General features: G+C 60.6%; 1 protein-coding gene across 4 annotated transcripts in view; it reads left to right on the top strand.

Moving 5' to 3' along the window:
• TCF3 (transcription factor 3) overlaps window positions 1-15,864 on the top strand; it is a 43,711-nt gene that overhangs the window by 17,444 nt on the left and 10,403 nt on the right. For 3 of the 4 annotated variants that reach the window (XM_011964035.1, XM_011964034.1, XM_011964033.1), the window contains exons 3-13: window positions 4,947-5,020; window positions 5,234-5,312; window positions 8,318-8,385; window positions 9,731-9,863; window positions 11,812-11,861; window positions 13,413-13,515; window positions 13,604-13,773; window positions 13,855-13,987; window positions 14,465-14,523; window positions 14,617-14,695; window positions 15,734-15,807. In XM_011964035.1, the coding sequence (XP_011819425.1) occupies window positions 4,947-5,020; window positions 5,234-5,312; window positions 8,318-8,385; window positions 9,731-9,863; window positions 11,812-11,861; window positions 13,413-13,515; window positions 13,604-13,773; window positions 13,855-13,987; window positions 14,465-14,523; window positions 14,617-14,695; window positions 15,734-15,807 (1,022 nt within the window). Of the gene's footprint in view, window positions 1-4,946; window positions 5,021-5,233; window positions 5,400-8,317; window positions 8,386-9,730; window positions 9,864-11,811; window positions 11,862-13,412; window positions 13,516-13,603; window positions 13,774-13,854; window positions 13,988-14,464; window positions 14,524-14,616; window positions 14,696-15,733; window positions 15,808-15,864 lie in introns of those variants that run through there. The other variant, XM_011964036.1, reaches the window with a different exon arrangement.

The following is a 15,864-nucleotide window of genomic DNA, read 5'->3' as shown; positions in this document are numbered from 1 at the left end:
TGTTGGCCAGGATGGTCTCGATCTCCTGACCTCATGATCTGCCCGTCTCGGCCTCCTAAAGTGCTGGGATTACAGGCGTGAGCCACCGTGCCTGGCCCCGGGTTGGTTTCTGAGCTTGTTTTGAGGGGCAGGTTCTCTGATCCCCACACTCAGGTACCGTGTGCTGGTGGTTCCCATAGACATGGAAGCAGGAGCGAGATGGGGGTCTCAGTTATCTCTGTGGTTTCTGAAATTCAAAGCGGGTACGTTTCTCTAGTTGTTACTTATATCTGTGCTCGACGCCCACTCTTGGGTCCTGCTCTGCCCTCGTAGGAAACCCCAGGGCCGTGGGGGAGTGGGGTTGCGAGGCGTCCCCGGTTCTGGCGGAGGAGGTTGTGAGGCGTCCCTGGTTCTAGGGGAGGAGGTTGTGAGGTGTACCCGGTTCTGGCGGAGGACGTTGTGAGGTTTTCCGGGTTCTGGCGGAGGAGGTTGTCCCCGGTTCTGGCGGAGGAGGTTGTCCTGGTTCTGGCGGAGGAGGTTGCCTGTGTTGCCCACACAGCCTCACTGTCCCTCTGCCCGAGGGCACATCCTGCCACTTTAGGGGCTCTGGGGACCCCCACTCTTAGGGTGGTGTGTGCTCTCCACTCACTTTCTCTTCAGCCAGAGGTTTGTCTGATCTCGGGAGGGCCATGGGGCCCTGCTTTGCTGCCCCCCACCGCCAGACACTAGGGGCAGACGGAAGAGGGGCTTTGTGGGATGTCCTCAGCCCCCCCAACAAGGAAGGTCTCTGTGCTGCCCCAGAAACATTTTCTCCCTGACTCCAGATCCTGAGAAAGCTGGGCGCGTGTGCCACAGCCTGCGCCCCCTGACCAAGAAGACAAGACAGGAAGATAAACCCAGGGCAGCCGCAGCGTGCCAGCCAGGCCGAGGGCATCCTGGTCTTTCACCTTCTCCCGTAGCTTGAACTTAGATAAAATGGAGGCTGGGCCTGCTGGCGCACCCCTGTGATCCCAGGGCTTTGGGAAGTACAAGGTGGGAGGAGCGCTTGAGTCCAGGAGTTTGAGACCAACCTGGGCAATGTAGTGAGACCCCATCTCTACAAAAGATTTTTTTTTTTTTAAATTGTCCAGGTATTGTGGCTCATGCCTGTAATCTCAGCACTTTGGATTTCACTGTGTTAGCCAGGATGGTCTTGATCTCCTGACCTCGTGATCCGCCCATCCCGGCCTCCCAAAGTGCTGGGATTACAGACTTGAGCCACCGCGCCCGGCCGTTAAGTGTAATTTTTAATGCTCTTGAAAAAACCCTGGCCAGCAGTTTCCAGCAGTTTATAGTGTGGCTCCTGTATTGCACAGCAGAAGTGGAGAACGTTTTAATTCTCCAGGAAAATGTTCTTGGAAGCACAGTTATTTATGAGTGAAATGAAGACGTTGAAGATGGGTGTTTTGGGGGCCTCTGCTGTGTTTCAAGCAATGCTGAGGACAAAGAGGGGCCCCAGGCTGGGAAGGAGCTCAGGCAGGGGGCGTGGGTGGGGGTCACCTCATGTGTTGGGGAAGAGGAGAGTGACAAGATCAGGGAAGAGTTTGGTCTTTATCCTGAGGATGATGGGGAGCCATGAGAGAGGCTAGAGGGAGGGAGAAGAGCCAAGTTTTGCTTCTAAAGACTCCATCAGGCTGCCTGAGGATGTCAGCAGACTTGGGAGGAAGCTGCTGCAGGGACAGGGCTTAACCCGCTGCTGTATAGCTATGGGGCGAGCTGCTGTTCTTTGGGAGGAGGGAAGGTGAGAAGACTCCCAGGACTTTAGCCTGAGCACCTGAGTAGGGGGCTCATTGCAGAGCTGGGGCTACAGGATGAAGTCCCAGGCCCGTCTGAAGCCAGACCACCTGGTGGTGTGCCTGAGGGTTTGGCAGGGGCAGTATATAGAGCTGTGCTCAGGGCCCGTGTCCACCAAGAGTTTTGCCTGCCCAGCATGGTAACCCTACTCCTGGTACTGAAGTCTGTCAGTTGGGTTTCTTGTGCAGAGGCAGCTGAAGCCACTTGGGCAGTCTTCTGTATTAAGGTCAGCTGGCCCTCCCCAGAAAGGACAAGGGAGTGAATATTTTTCGCTGTGCAGGACAGATGGTCTCTATTGGAATTATTCAACTCTTCTCTTACAGCAAAAGCAGCCGTAGATAGTACATGGACAGATGGGCACAGTGTGTGCCAATAAAACTTTATTTAAAAAGCAAGCTGGGGGCCGGGCACGGTGGCTCAAGCCTGTAATCTCAGCACTTTGGGAGTTCAAGACAGGCGGATCATGAGATCAGGAGATCGAGACCATCCTGGCTAACAGGGTGAAACCCCGTCTCTACTAAAAAATACAAAAAACTAACCGGGCGTGGTGGCGGGCGCCTGTAGTCCCAGCTACTTGGGAGGCTGAGGCAGGAGAATGGCGTGAACCCGGGAGGCGGAGCTTGCAGTGAGCTGAGATCTGGCCACTGCACTCCAGCCTGGGCGACAGAGCAAGACCCCATCTCGGAAAAAAAAAAAAAAAAAAGCAAGCTGGGGGCCAGACTTGGTCCATGTGTACTATTTGCTGATCCCTGCTGCGGACAAATCTCAGTCCTACCCAGTATTTACTGAGCACCTTTTGAAGCCCCCCCTCGCATTTTGCCAGCAAGCCACCAGGCAAGGACCAGTCCCTGGTCCCTCTCAGGAGGGGACCCAACGGGGACTGGGGCTGGGAAGCCACCAGCATTGAGCGTTCCTTGGCCACCGATGGCCTCTCTTGAAGCAGCATCTTTCATTGTTATCCTCATGGCAGCCCAGGCAGGTGGGTAGCTTCCACACCCCTATGACTGGAAGAGGAACCGAAGTCCAAGGGATGGGCAGCTCCTGGGGCGCTCTCCCCAGCTCCCCCACGCCGTCCGCTTGCAGGCCTCTCCTGAGGCAGCCGGCCTGGCCCAGGGCAGGAAGGTGCCCTTCCTGGCTAAAACTCCGCAGTGCTTCACCAAAGAAATCGCAGAAAACCACCCTCTGACAGCAGCGTCTTACTCTATTAGTACATTTTAATTAGAAAAGGAGCAGGGGATGCGTTATGAATATTCATGGTGCATTATTAAAATGCATAATTAATCGGTGGGGGGATTTTAATAACTTGATGTGGGGGCTGTCCCTATTTTTGTCATTTCTAGGAGGAGGCGGCCAAGGCCTGGGTGAGGGAGGGTTCCCCGAAAGAGCAGATTGAGGCATCGCCTCTGCCAGGGGCCTACTGGAGTGAGCCTCGGTGGCGATCCCTGGGCATGGGGCCCCAAGGAGGCCCCCCACCATGCCACGCCTTCCAGGGGATGAGGGCTGGGTGCCAGGAACCTCCCATTTGCTCATCTGGGGGTCTCTGCACCTCCTGGGGAGCGGGCTATGGCCAGAGGGGACCAGACAGCGGGCAGGTGGTGTAGAGGCAAACTGAGGCCCAGAGGGTGCTGGCGCTTTGCCCCCCCCCCGCCCCACAGCCAGCACGCCCTGGCCTCAGCAGCTGCCCTGTTCGCCCGGGCCCACGTGCAGGACCAGGATCTCGGGGTGCAGATGGCCTAGACCTGGCAGCGAATGCCGTGTGGATTCCTGGAGACTACAGGAGCCCCCTGCCTGGCCCCCAACTCAGCCAAGACAGCATCCCAGTCCCCCACTCATTATCACATTGGAAATTTTTGATTAGAAAACAAAAGCTAAACGAGGCATATGAATATTCATTAGACTTGGAGATTAATATGCATAATTATGCAAATCAGACAGCAATTAAACACCGATACTCCCCGAGGGGAATGATTAACACAAAGGCACCGAAATAGAAGGATGCAATTTGAAAGAAGTTTCTGGTGCGGTGGAGCAGGGAGGGCAGAGGGCTGGGGCAGAGGAGCTGGGTCCCGCAGCCTGCTGGGTGGAGTCAGCGTGGGGAGAACAGCCTGAGGTTGTACCTGTCACAGACAGCAGTGCCGGGCTGGGTACCCCAGGCCTGGCTCTTGGGAAGCCCCTGGACTTGAGAGTTGGACGTGGACACCCCAAGCCCTTTAAAAGTAGGGCCTGTTTGTAATTTGTTTATAGAGAGGGAAAGCAAGGCAGGGCAGTGACCCCGTGGCCAAGCTGAGGAGGCCCAGGGCTGCTCCTGCTTCTCCAAGGGTGTGCTCTGTGGCCCTCGATGGAAGGGGGAAGGATCCAGGCAGGCCTGCCCTGCCCAGGGCAGAAGATTCTGGAGTCCTGGGCATTGCCTGTGAGTGTTCTGAGAGATAAGGGCCCCGCCCGCCCCGCCCCGGGACCAAGGTCCTCATCCCGTCGCTTGCTGCACCACCGGGAACTCCTGCCCCACGCAGGCTCCTGGTGACACTGGGCTTGTTCCAGGTGAGGAGATTCGGCTCCACCCTCACGGGCTGCCAGTCTCCTGCCCAGTGGGTGGGCCTCTGCTGCCGCTTCAGCAAAAGGGCGGCCCCACCTCCCGCACTGGCAACTGGGGACAGAGAGACCCTGGGTCTCCCCAGAGCGCATGGTGTAGCTTCCACACCGTCATGCTCTCATGAGCCTTTCTCGCAGGGTCAGAAGAGTCCGCATCTGACACAGACCCCAGCCCGCATAGTCAGGGCTGGGCCAGAGGGAAGGACTTGGGACTGATGGGGAGGAAGCTCGGCGTGAGAGCGAGGTCTCTGTCCAAGGAGGGCATGATAGCTGGGGTTTCAGTGGGTGGGTAGGAGTTCGCCAGCAGAGAGCCGGTGGAAGAGTTATTCAAGTTTATGGACCTGTGAGTGCTCCGAGTCCCAGGGTGTCTGGGTGCTAACTGCTGACTAGTGTCCTCATAAGTCAGACTGGGTGAGGCTGGGTTAGGAAGGGTTCCACAAGCCCCCTGGGTCCACTGAGGCTTGCCCCTGAGATGACAGAAACGGAAGCTTTTAGAGCTGGGCAGGCGTGAGGGTGACTTGTAACTCTCTCTGTCCTGCCTGCAGGTCTTGAGGACCGGCCCAGCTCAGGTTCCTGGGGCAGCGGCGACCAGAACAGCTCCTCCTTTGACCCCAGCCGGGTAGGACCCCCCATGAGGCCTGAGACCCTGAGTTTCCTGTCCCCAGAGTGGGGGACAGGCGGCGTGGGGAAACAGACTGAGAGAAGGGGCCAGTCTTCCAGGGGGTTTGGACCAGGAGACGTGGGTTTGAGTCCTGCCTCTCCAGCTGTAATATGGGGTGGGGGGCGGATTGTGGAGCCCCAGCACCTCTCATCCCCACTCCGTCTACCCTAGACCTTCAGCGAGGGCACCCACTTCACTGAGTCGCACAGCAGCCTCTCTTCATCCACATTCCTGGGACCGGGACTGGGAGGTGAGTGCCCGGCCTGGTGTGGTCCCTCTGCCATGCACAGATGTGCAGACGTGGGCCTTGGCGTGGTCAGTGCATGCACAGTGCCAGGCAGGTTCCCAGTGTTCACCCAGAGGGTGTCGGACAGCCAAAGCCTCTGCCCGTCCTGGGAGCAGCTGCGGGAGGTGCAGGGGACGCAGCCTGGACTCCCTGGCACGGCGCTCTGCGACTCAGCTTCCCCGCCTGAGTGTAGAGGCAGGGAGGCTGTTCCAGACCCCACTCCGTGGATTTCTTCCTCCTGCTTCCCGGGGAGGGGTCAGCAGGGCCAGCCTGTGCCCGCTGGGAAGGAGGCGTACGAGTCCTGGAGACTCGGGAAGGCGGCCAGCGTGTGCAGTGGTCAGAGCCTGTGCCCTTCCGCAGACCGCCCACCTGCCCTCTCTCCCTGGGGGGCCCTCCTGTTAACTGAGAGAATCGTGACTCAGGCCGGGCGCGGTGGCTCACGCCTGTAATCCCAGCACTTTGGGAGACCGAGGTGTGTGGATCACCTGAGGTCAGGAGTTTGAGACCAGCCTGGCCAACATGGTGAAACCCCGCCTCTACCAAAAATACAAAAATTAGCCGGGCACTTGTAGTGCCAACTACTCAGGGGGCCGAGGCAGGAGAGTTGTTTGAACCCGGGAGGTGGAGGCTGCAGTGAGCTGAGATCACATCATTGCACTCCAGCCTGGATGACACAGCGAGATTCCATCTCAAAAAAAAAAAAAAAAAAGAAGGTCGACTCAGGCCAGGTATCTGGTCCCACCCCACCACGGAACCTGGGCAAGCACCATCCTCTTCTGAGCCTCAGTTTCCCCACTGTAGGAAAGGGACCTTCTCTGAGGGAGAACCTTCTCGGAGGGAGGCGGGTGAGGACTGGCCCAGCTCTGCAGGCCCTGCCAAATGCCAGGTGGGGGTTGGTGCCTGGTCCTGTGAATATCCCAGCCTCAGTGCAGGCTCACCCGTGCTGCAGGGGAACGAACCGATGCTTGGGAAGGGCACCTGGTCCAAGGTCTGTGGCTGGGTGGGGCTGAGCTGGGGCGCCCTCCTCCAGGGGCCTGGGGCTGTGGCTGGGATGGTGTCCTGTGTGCCGTCCCTCCTGCGGGAGTGGCACGTCCTGTGCCCTGGGGTTTGGGGAGCTCGGGTAGGGGTCTTGCTGCGTGAGGGGCTCGCGAGGGGCTTGGGGGTCCCGCTGTCGTGGTCAGCCTCCTGCCCCAGCGCCTCCGCTGTGGAATCTGTGGTTTTATCCCTCAGTCATCCTGGGATGCGGGATCTGTCCCTGTCTCTGGAAGCCGACAGTTAGAGGCAGGGTTTCTGTGTGGTTTCCGTGGTGCGGTGGGGGCGTTTGCTGCTCAGAAGCCGGGAGCCGTGGAGCGCTGGACCTGTTGAAGGGCCTGGGTGCGCATCGTCTACCCCTCAGCATTGTTGGCCGGGGGGAAACTGAGGCCCGAAGGACTTTGGGGGACCCAGCCTTTTCTCTGGACCCTGAGGGGCAGCCCCTGGTTGGGCCCCACAGCGGGGCAGGGGTGGTCCTGTCTCATTTTGCCCGGCCTGGGACTTGGGACACAGTCGAGTCGGTCGGTGTCCTGAGTAGGAAGCGAATAGTGTGAAGGTGGGGGCGGGCGTGCTTGAGGGCCCACCACCTGCCACGGGTGATTTCCGCCCATTCCCCACACGGGGTAGGTGAGGCCTGGCCCCGGCCCCCCCGCCCTGGGTGGCCCCTGCACCCGGAAGGGCCCGTTCCCCACTGGCTGTTCCTTCTTCCCGGCCTCTTCCTCATGTCCCCAGTGGCCCCAGGGTGGGCAGGGCTGACGCGGGCAGTTCCCATGGCCCAGCCAGCAGTGTCCCGACCCCAGCCGTGTCCCACCTGCCTCCCCCACGGGTGGGGCCTGAGCCATAGCCAAGCAGCTTGGAGAGGACAGGTGGGGGTCCCAGAGAGGCATGCGGGGGCATAACCTCAGGCTCCTCTGGCCTCAGTTTTCTCACCCGAGTTGCTGAGCAAGCAACTCCTGTTGCCAGGTGCGGCCTGTGGGGTGGGTCGTGGCTGTCGTTTTCCCCATGTCCCCAGGGTCACCAAGATGAGGAAGTGGGAGGCAAAAAACAGCAGCATTTGTTCCAGGAGTTGGGATGTCATTGAACTTTTAAAAATCAAAAATCGGGGAACTTTTTCCTGGTTTGAGAATAATGTATATTAGTCCTTCACGCTTTTCAGCCCCTCACGGCAGCCTCAGTCACATTCTGTGCCCAGTGTCAGCCAGAAGGGGATTTAAGTGACTCAGGTGCTGAGTAATCGGGTGCTTACTTCAGGCGAGGCTGGATCCAGGTGTCTCTGCAGCAGCCCCCGGCCCTCCACACTGGGGGCTCACCCAGGCAGGCTGTCCTCCCTCTGTAGCCCCCCAGGCCTCACCTGCCCTTTGTCACTGAGTACCCCAGGGAGGTGCTTACTGGCGGAGCGCAGGTCACATGCTCATTTGTGAGTGAACCCTGGTCTGAAGGCTGCATGCTGGGCACTTTGGGGGAGCCTGTCCCCTGGGACAGACAAATGCCTCTGAGCCCAGCAACCCAGGGAGGAAACAGGCTCAGGAAGGGCAGGGTCCTGGCCAGCAGAAAGCATGGCCCCGGCGAGGTCTGCTGTCCCCTTCCCGCCGCACCCCCTATGCAGGGCTTGTGTGGGCTGCAAACACTCAGTGTCGACGCTGAAATCGTCGGGGACCCCAAACCTGTCACTGGTGGGCAGGAGACAGGCATATTGAGGTCAGGCTCTGTGGGAGACAGGCACACCGAGGGCAGAGCTCTGTGGGAGACGGGCACACTGGGGTCAGGGCTCCCTGAAACGGGCACACTGGAGTCAGGCTCTGCCAGCGTCCTGCCGCGGCGCACTCAGTCGTGTGCACTTACTGAGAGCCTATGTATGTGACACGTGTCAGGCATTGGGGGGCCCTCAGGATGCTCCTTGGGGTCACCTCCCACTAACCTTCCTTCTCCCCTTGCAGGCAAGAGCGGCGAGCGGGGTGCCTATGCCTCCTTTGGGAGAGACGCAGGCGTGGGCGGCCTGACTCAGGTGAGGGGCTCAGGCCGGCCTGGGGTGTATTTTAATTGTAAACAAATGTGTCTCCCACCCTCCCTGATCTGCAGAAGCTTTCCTGGCTCAGCCAGGTTCTGTTTGCTTCCTGATAGCAGCGAAACCAGGCTGGACCTGGGCCGGGGTGGGCTGGGTGGGTGTGGACCGGGAGGAGTGGGGAGGCAGGTGAGGACCAGGGAGGCCAAGGCCTGCGGGACTGCCATGCTCAGCTGGAGGGGCTCAGTTGCCCGCCCACCTGAGTGGCAGGTAGGAAAACTGAGGCCACGCAGCAGGCCTTTGCAGGTGTGGACCCCCTGGGGAGTCCCTACAGCAGGTCCCTGTGCAGCCGAAATCCTCACCCACGCTGGCCCTGGTTGTGAGGCTGGGGGCGGGGATGTTGGGGGCTGTGACCAGCCACAGGGGTCCCGTGCAGCCTCCAGTCCTGGGCACCCCCAGGGTTCCTCCCTCATCCCAGGACTTCATCTCTGTCCCTGCCCTCAGCTCCTGGCCCTCGGTGGGGCTCGGCCTTGTCACAGGTGGGGCCATCTGTGTGCTCTCTGTGCCCCAGCCAGAACAGCAGCAGCCACCGTGATGGAGGGCCAGGCGGGTACCAGGCTCTGCGCCAGGGGTACACTCGCGTTTCCCCAGTCAGTCCCCACGAGGGGCCCCGGCCTACGTGCCCGTTTTACCGACGGAAATACACAGGTCCGGGGCTCCGCATCCGAGAAGCAGAACTAGGTCTCGGGCCCTGCTCTCTGGCGTTCCCTGGTGACTCATCGAGCCCCGCGGTAGCCACACAGGGTGTGGGGTCGGGACAGGCTGGGCCTCGGGAGAAGGCCCTGTCCTGGGCGCTGGGCCACCCCATAGGGCCACTGAATGATGATAGAGCAAATGAAATGCAGGAGTCGGTTCCGGGACCTGGCTCAGGGTGGCCCTGGCTCCCCAGGAAGAAAGCCCGTTTCACACTAACACGTACAGAATCCAACCGAGGGTTTTACAAAACAAAACCAAAAAGATAGGAAGCAGCCGGGTGCACAGACGCTGAGCCACGCAGCTTTGTACTTTAGCGTCCCAGGATCCAGGGAGCAGCAGCCCGTTGGGTTAGCCGCACTGGCCTCTGTTTCTCAGTCTTTCGTTCTTTGTGAAAACAGCAGTGTGGGTTGTGGTCAGTCTTAAGTCGGAGAAACACAGCAGGTGTCAGACAAACTCCGTGAGCAGGCAGAAGGGGCATCCCCCACCGCGGGGCGGGTCCGAGCGGCTTCGGCCTTTGCAGTTTTTTCTTGAATGGAACGGTCTGGGGTCTGGATGCCAGCCTGGTGCTTCCTGACCACCCGCTTCCCACCAGGCTGGCTTCCTGTCGGGCGAGCTGGCCCTCAGCAGCCCCGGGCCCCTGTCTCCTTCGGGCATGAAGGGGACCTCCCAGTACTATCCCTCCTACTCCGGCAGCTCCCGGCGGAGAGCGGCAGACGGCAGCCTGGGTGAGTGGGGTCTGGCCAGGGCATCGGGGGCTTCGGGGAGGGGGCCCCTGTTAGCTGAGGGCACCAGACGGAGCACACCCTGCACCTTCCAGGTTCTGGCTGGACGCCAGGCGCTTGGGCCGTGGGAGGGATGGACGGTGATGGGGGACGAGGCCAGGGCAGGCGGGGCTCGTTACTCCCGGTGGCCCTGGCCCATGAGGCCGCCACAAACCGTTGTGGCAAAAGCTGCAACTACTTTTGCACGGGGCTGATAGATTGTTCCTGTGACAAGTCCAGGGAGAGGTTCCTACGAGCCTCTGGTCCCGAGGTTCCTGTGGCTGATGGATGTGGGCTCTGTGCACGTGGTTTCTGTATAAGACGCCTCACGAGGTGCATTGTGGTTCCTCCACACTGAGCCCTGCTGCTCACGCCTGAGCAGAACGTGCACACCTGGGCATCTCCTGCAAGGCACATCACAGCCTTCTGGGCTCAGGAGCACTGGATGGCACCTCGAACTACCCGGCACCCATTCCACTCAGCACACTCGCCAGGCGTGGTGGCGCTCACCTGGGTCCACGCAGCGCACTTGCCAGGCATGGTGGCGCTCACCTGGGTCCACGCAGCGCACTTGCCAGGCATGGTGGCGCTCACCTGGGTCCACGCAGCGCACTTGCCAGGCATGGTGGCGCTCACCTGGGTCCACGCAGCGCACTTGCCAGGCATGGTGGCGCTCACCTGGGTCCACGCAGCGCACTTGCCAGGCATGGTGGCGCTCACCTGGGTCCACGCAGCGCACTTGCCAGGCATGGTGGCGCTCACCTGGGTCCACGCAGCGCACTTGCCAGGCGTGGTGGCACTCACCTGGGGTCCCAGCTACTCTAGAGGCCGAAACAGGAGGATCACTTCAGGCCAAAAGTTGGAAACCATTCTGAGCAACATAGGGAGATCCCATGTTTGCAAAAAATTTTAAAAATTAGCTAAGCGTGGTGGCACACGCTTGTGGTCCCAGCTACTCAGGAGGCTGAGGCAGGAGGATGGTTTGACTCTGGGAGTTCGAGGCTGCAGTGAGCTGCGATCGCACCATTGCACTCCAGCCTGAGCAACAGCGCAAGACCCTGCCTGAAAAAAATAAGCGTGAAATCACCCACAAAAAGCACAAAAATGTAAAAGATTGTGGCTCTGAATACACCAAGGACAGGAGCCCCGTGATGCGGGAGGAGGCCTTCGTTCCGCTTCGGCTGGGCACGTGCGCCTGGGCCACTTGACCTTTTCCCGCTCTGTGCACGTCCACGAGTGATCAGGAAGGCGCCTGAGTGCCGATTTCCGGGTTACGGATTTTGTCCCATAGGCGAGTTTACAAACAGCAGCCCCGAGTGGTGAGGCGTGACTGCGTGTGATAGTCGGGGCCATCTTGGAAGGAGGGTGGGGCCCGGGGCTTCTCATCAGAGCCTTGGCTCAGGACCCATCAACTCCTTGTTTTCTGAACTGCGCGTCGCAGGGGAAAACCGTCATGGTTCTTTTACATTTTTGGAGCCATGTAGATAGACCTGAGGTTTTGTTGTTGTTGTGTTTTTGAGACGGAGTCTGGCTCTGTCGCCCCGGCTGGAGTGCAGTGGCATGATCTCGGCTCACTGCAATCTCAGCCTCCCGGGTTCAAGTGATTCTCCTGCCTCAGCCTCCCGAGTTGCTGGAATTATAGGCGCCCGCCACCACACCCAGCCACTTTTTGTATTTTTAGTAGAGCTGGGGTTTCACTGTGTTGGCCAGGCTGGTTTCCATCTCTTGACCTCATGATCTGCCTGCCTTGGCCTCCCAAAGTCCTGGGATTACAGGTGTGAGGCACTGTGTCCGGCTGACCCGAGGTTTTTTATTTATGAAACGGGAATTCTGAGGGTCTCTCCTCCAGGGTGCGGGGCAGGGGCTGTTCTCATGGCCAGTGGCCGGTTCTCACCCCTTTCACTCCTAACAGACACGCAGCCCAAGAAGGTCCGGAAGGTCCCGCCAGGTCTCCCATCCTCGGTGAGTCACACGAGGGAGAAGGGAGCCCACAGTTCGTCAGTGGCAGCGCCAGGCCCTGTGTCCTGGTGAAGCTTGGGAACACACGTGGGGGGTGGGCCGTGAGTGAACACGCCCCCCGCAGTTTCTGAGCCAAGATCTGCCCCAAGGCCCTAGCTCTGACGGGAGGCTGCTTCCATGGGAAGGCAGGGAGCTTCTTCCCTAGGTCCAGCCTCTGTCTTGTTTCGAGAGAAAGGCGGTTCTGGTGTCTGAGGCCCCTTTAGAAAGGGCACAATTGGGCCGGGTGTGGTGACTCACGCCTGTCATACCAGCACTTTAGGAGGCCAAGGCGGGCAGACCAGCTGAGGTCAGGAGTTCGAGACCAGCCTGGCCAACATGGTGAAACCCCGTCTTTACTCAAAATACACAAATTAGTCGGGCGTGGTGGCTGACGCCTGTAATCCCAGCTACTTGGGACGCTGAGGCAGAAGAATTGTTGGATCCCGGGAGGTGGAGGTTGCAGTGAGCCAAGATCGTGCCACTGCACTGCAGCCTGAGCAACAGAGTGAGACTCCCTCTCAGAAACAAGGGGGAGGGCGTGCACAGTTGGGGCTCCCTGTTATGTCCTCGGGGGTTCAGGCTGTCCCACATCCCTGCCTCCCTGCCAGGCCCCACAGATGGGCCAGGCTGCTGTGCCACACTCTTGCGATCTCATCTCACTGGAGGGGGTGGCAATTTGCTGATTCCCCAGCTCAGTAGCCACCAACCACCCTCTGCCCAGCCCCCGTGCTGGCCCCAAGAGCCCTGGGCATACGTCTCCTCTCCCCTCGGGCTGACGAGCTCCGCACAGGCCCGGGTTTAGGGTTAGAGTCAGGCTGGTTTCCCAGGCCAAAGGCGTGGTCAGGCTCTGCTCCCAACAGTACCGCTCTCCTCCTTCCCCGGGACACACTTTTTCTGCCCTGAAACCGCCCCCCAGTGTCTTACAACATCAGGCCCACCCAGCACACTTTCTGCTGCAGCACAGGGGCAAACGTTACCAACTGGCTCCAGCCCCACAGTCCAGGCAATGCCAGCCAGAGTTGGCACTAATCACAGACCCCTCTTCCTGTTAGCCAAAGATGAATGTTGCTCTGGGGTCAAGGGAAGCTCGGCGCTGGAGGATTGATTCCAGCTGGGGAAGAAGGGAGAAGAATGGGATGGGGGTGTTGGAGCTGGGGTTTTGATGGATCAATAGGAGTTTTTTGGATTAAGGAGGAAAAAGGCTTAGTAGGCAGAGCCAGATCCAAGTCCTCAGGTACAAAGGTCAGAAGTTCAGGGAGGCAGGAGGTGGGGGCTGGAAAAGGAGCAGGAGAGAGGGACGAGGACACCATAAGAACCTCAGACTGGGCCTAGGGGCTGGGATTTACCCAAAGACGGGGGCGGCTTTACAGGGAAGGGAAACAGGGTGGTAGATGTGCTGCCAGGAGAGGGGAGAGGAGACCAGGCTCAGTGAGGCCTGCAAGGTGTATGGGCTGATAGACCCCGTGCGGCCCCTCCGTCCTAACTGTGCACCCCCCACCACCCACCTGCCCACAGGTGTACCCGCCCAGCTCAGGTGAGGACTACAGCAGGGATGCTGCCACCTACCCGTCCGCCAAGACCCCCAGCAGCGCCTATCCCGCCCCCTTCTACATGGCAGGTACACGGCAGCGGGGGGCTCGCCAGGGACGGTGGGGCGGGGCCAGGGTTCCCCACCTGGCCCCCGCCTTATTAGTCCACCTCCACAGATGGCAGCCTGCACCCCTCAGCTGAGCTCTGGAGTACCCCGGGCCAGGCGGGCTTCGGGCCCATGCTGGGTGGGGGCTCATCCCCCCTGCCCCTCCCACCCGGCAGCGGCCCCGTGGGCAGCAGTGGAAGCAGCAGCACGTTTGCTGGCCTGCACCAGCATGAGCGCATGGTAGGGCCTGGGGCAGGGGACGGGGTAGGTGGAGGGTGGCAGTGCCTCATCTAATCTACCCTCCTCCTGCCCGGCCCCCAGGGCTACCAGCTGCATGGAGCAGAGGTGAACGGTGGGCTTCCGGCTGCATCCTCCTTCTCCTCGGTCCCCGGAGCCACGTACGGTGGCATCTCCAGCCACACGCCGCCTGTCAGCGGGGCCGACAGCCTCCTGGGTATGGCCATTCCCTGGGATGCGGCCTCTCCGAGGGGACACTGAGCTCCAGGCAGGGCCTGGGTGGGCTCAGTGGGGGGTGGCGAGGAGTCCACGGGGGGGATGCAGGCACGTTTGCTGACCCTGAGAGCAAGCTGTCGTCAGCCCACATTGTCCGCTGTCGGTAGGGCCTGCCGCGTGCATTGGGCTTGGGATGTCTGGAAACAGCTCTTTGAGGAGCGGCTTTCCCGCCTTACAGCTGGGAAACAGGCTCCGAGAGGGACTCCCTCACCCAGGGTCCCCTGCCAGTGGTCTGTCCCCAGTGCGTCAGCCCCTGCGGAGGCCAGTTTTGAGGGGATCAGACAGAAACCGGACCCGAGTCAGGCTGCTCTCCCCAGCGCAGTGCTGTCTGTGCGGGACGGCGGAACGCGGGAGAGCTTGCCCGTCGGTGGCGACACCCAGGCTGGGCTGCATGGGCCTCACCTCTCTCCACCCACAGGCTCCCGAGGGACCACAGCCAGCAGCTCCGGGGATGCCCTTGGGAAAGCACTGGCCTCGGTGAGGCGTGGGGCATGGGGGGTGGCCAGGTGGGTGACCCGAGAGGCCGGCCCCTGATCTCCCATCTCTCGTCTCTCCTGGTCCTACTCGCAGATTTACTCCCCGGATCACTCAAGCAATAACTTCTCGTCCAGCCCTTCCACCCCCGTGGGCTCCCCTCAGGGCCTGGCAGGTCTGTGTGGGTTTTGGGAGGCAGGGGACGCTGGTTCTGGTGCCTGCTCCTTGCTGGGATGGGCAGGCAGGTGGGAGGGAGCAGCTCACCCCCAGGGGCCTGTGGCATCTCTGGTCGGGAACTGACAGTGGAAGGGAATCCCTTGTGGGCTTGTGTTCCACTGGGCAATCCAGGACGGCCGCCTGGTAGAGGCAGTCTCCAAGCCAGCCCTCCAAAGCTATGGCACATAACCAGTCAGTGAGGGAGGGCTGGGAGGTGGCGCCCAGGTTAGGTCACAGCACAGGCAAAGCCAGGAGGCAGAACCTGGCAGTTCACGCTGCATGAACATGAGGGGACACTGGCGTGCCCAGCAGCTCCCAGATCCGATGGGGCCAGTGGCGCCAGGGCTGTGGCCTGGACTCTAGAACGTGTGCGTGTTGCTATTTGCTCACCCACCGGGTATTTATTAGATACTGGCTGTTTACCCTTTGCGGGGCTCTGGCCCAGGGGGCAGACCCTCTCATCCCTGTGAAGATGTGCCTGCTTATTGGCAAGGGGGGGTGCAGGTGCAGGCGGAGCGGGAGTGAGAGCTGGAGGTTTCCAGAAGGTCTGGGTGGTTAAAAACACCTGTGAGTCCTCACCTCTGCCCCATGGGAAGCGCCAGGAGTCCTCACTTCACCTCGGCCTGTCTAGTCCCACCTGGAACTTGCCACTTTCCTGCCTGCTGCTGGAGCCCAGAGTGGGTCAGCCAGGGTGGGGCAGCATGGGGAGGAGCCCCTTCCTGTGTGCTACTGACCCGCTTCACCCCCTGGGGTGGGGGGTTGGACTTTGTAGATGGGGAAACAGGCTCAGATGGGAATGGCAGTATCCACTGGGCACCCAGCATCCTTGCCTGGCGGGACTGAGAGCTGCTTTGCGTCGGTGTGGGGTGCCCCGGAATGGCCGTCGTGGGCATCACTGGAGGCTGGACAGGAGCTTCATGAATCCCTCCCCACAGGCATCAGGCCGTGCTCACACCCTGCCCCTTGCACCCCATTCATGTGCCCCACCCCCTTCCAGGGACGTCGCAGTGGCCTCGCGCGGGAGCCCCCGGTGCCTTATCGCCCAGCTACGACGGGGGTCTCCACGGCCTGGTGAGCACCCGCCCCGCCCCACCCCGCCCCACCTTTCCCTGGCAGAATTTGCAGGAC

Source organism: Colobus angolensis, unplaced genomic scaffold (assembly GCF_000951035.1).
Source record: "Colobus angolensis palliatus isolate OR3802 unplaced genomic scaffold, Cang.pa_1.0 Scaffold64, whole genome shotgun sequence".
In the NCBI taxonomy this organism is placed as follows: domain Eukaryota; kingdom Metazoa; phylum Chordata; class Mammalia; order Primates; family Cercopithecidae; genus Colobus; species Colobus angolensis.
This window is presented reverse-complemented; position numbering and strand designations above follow the sequence as displayed.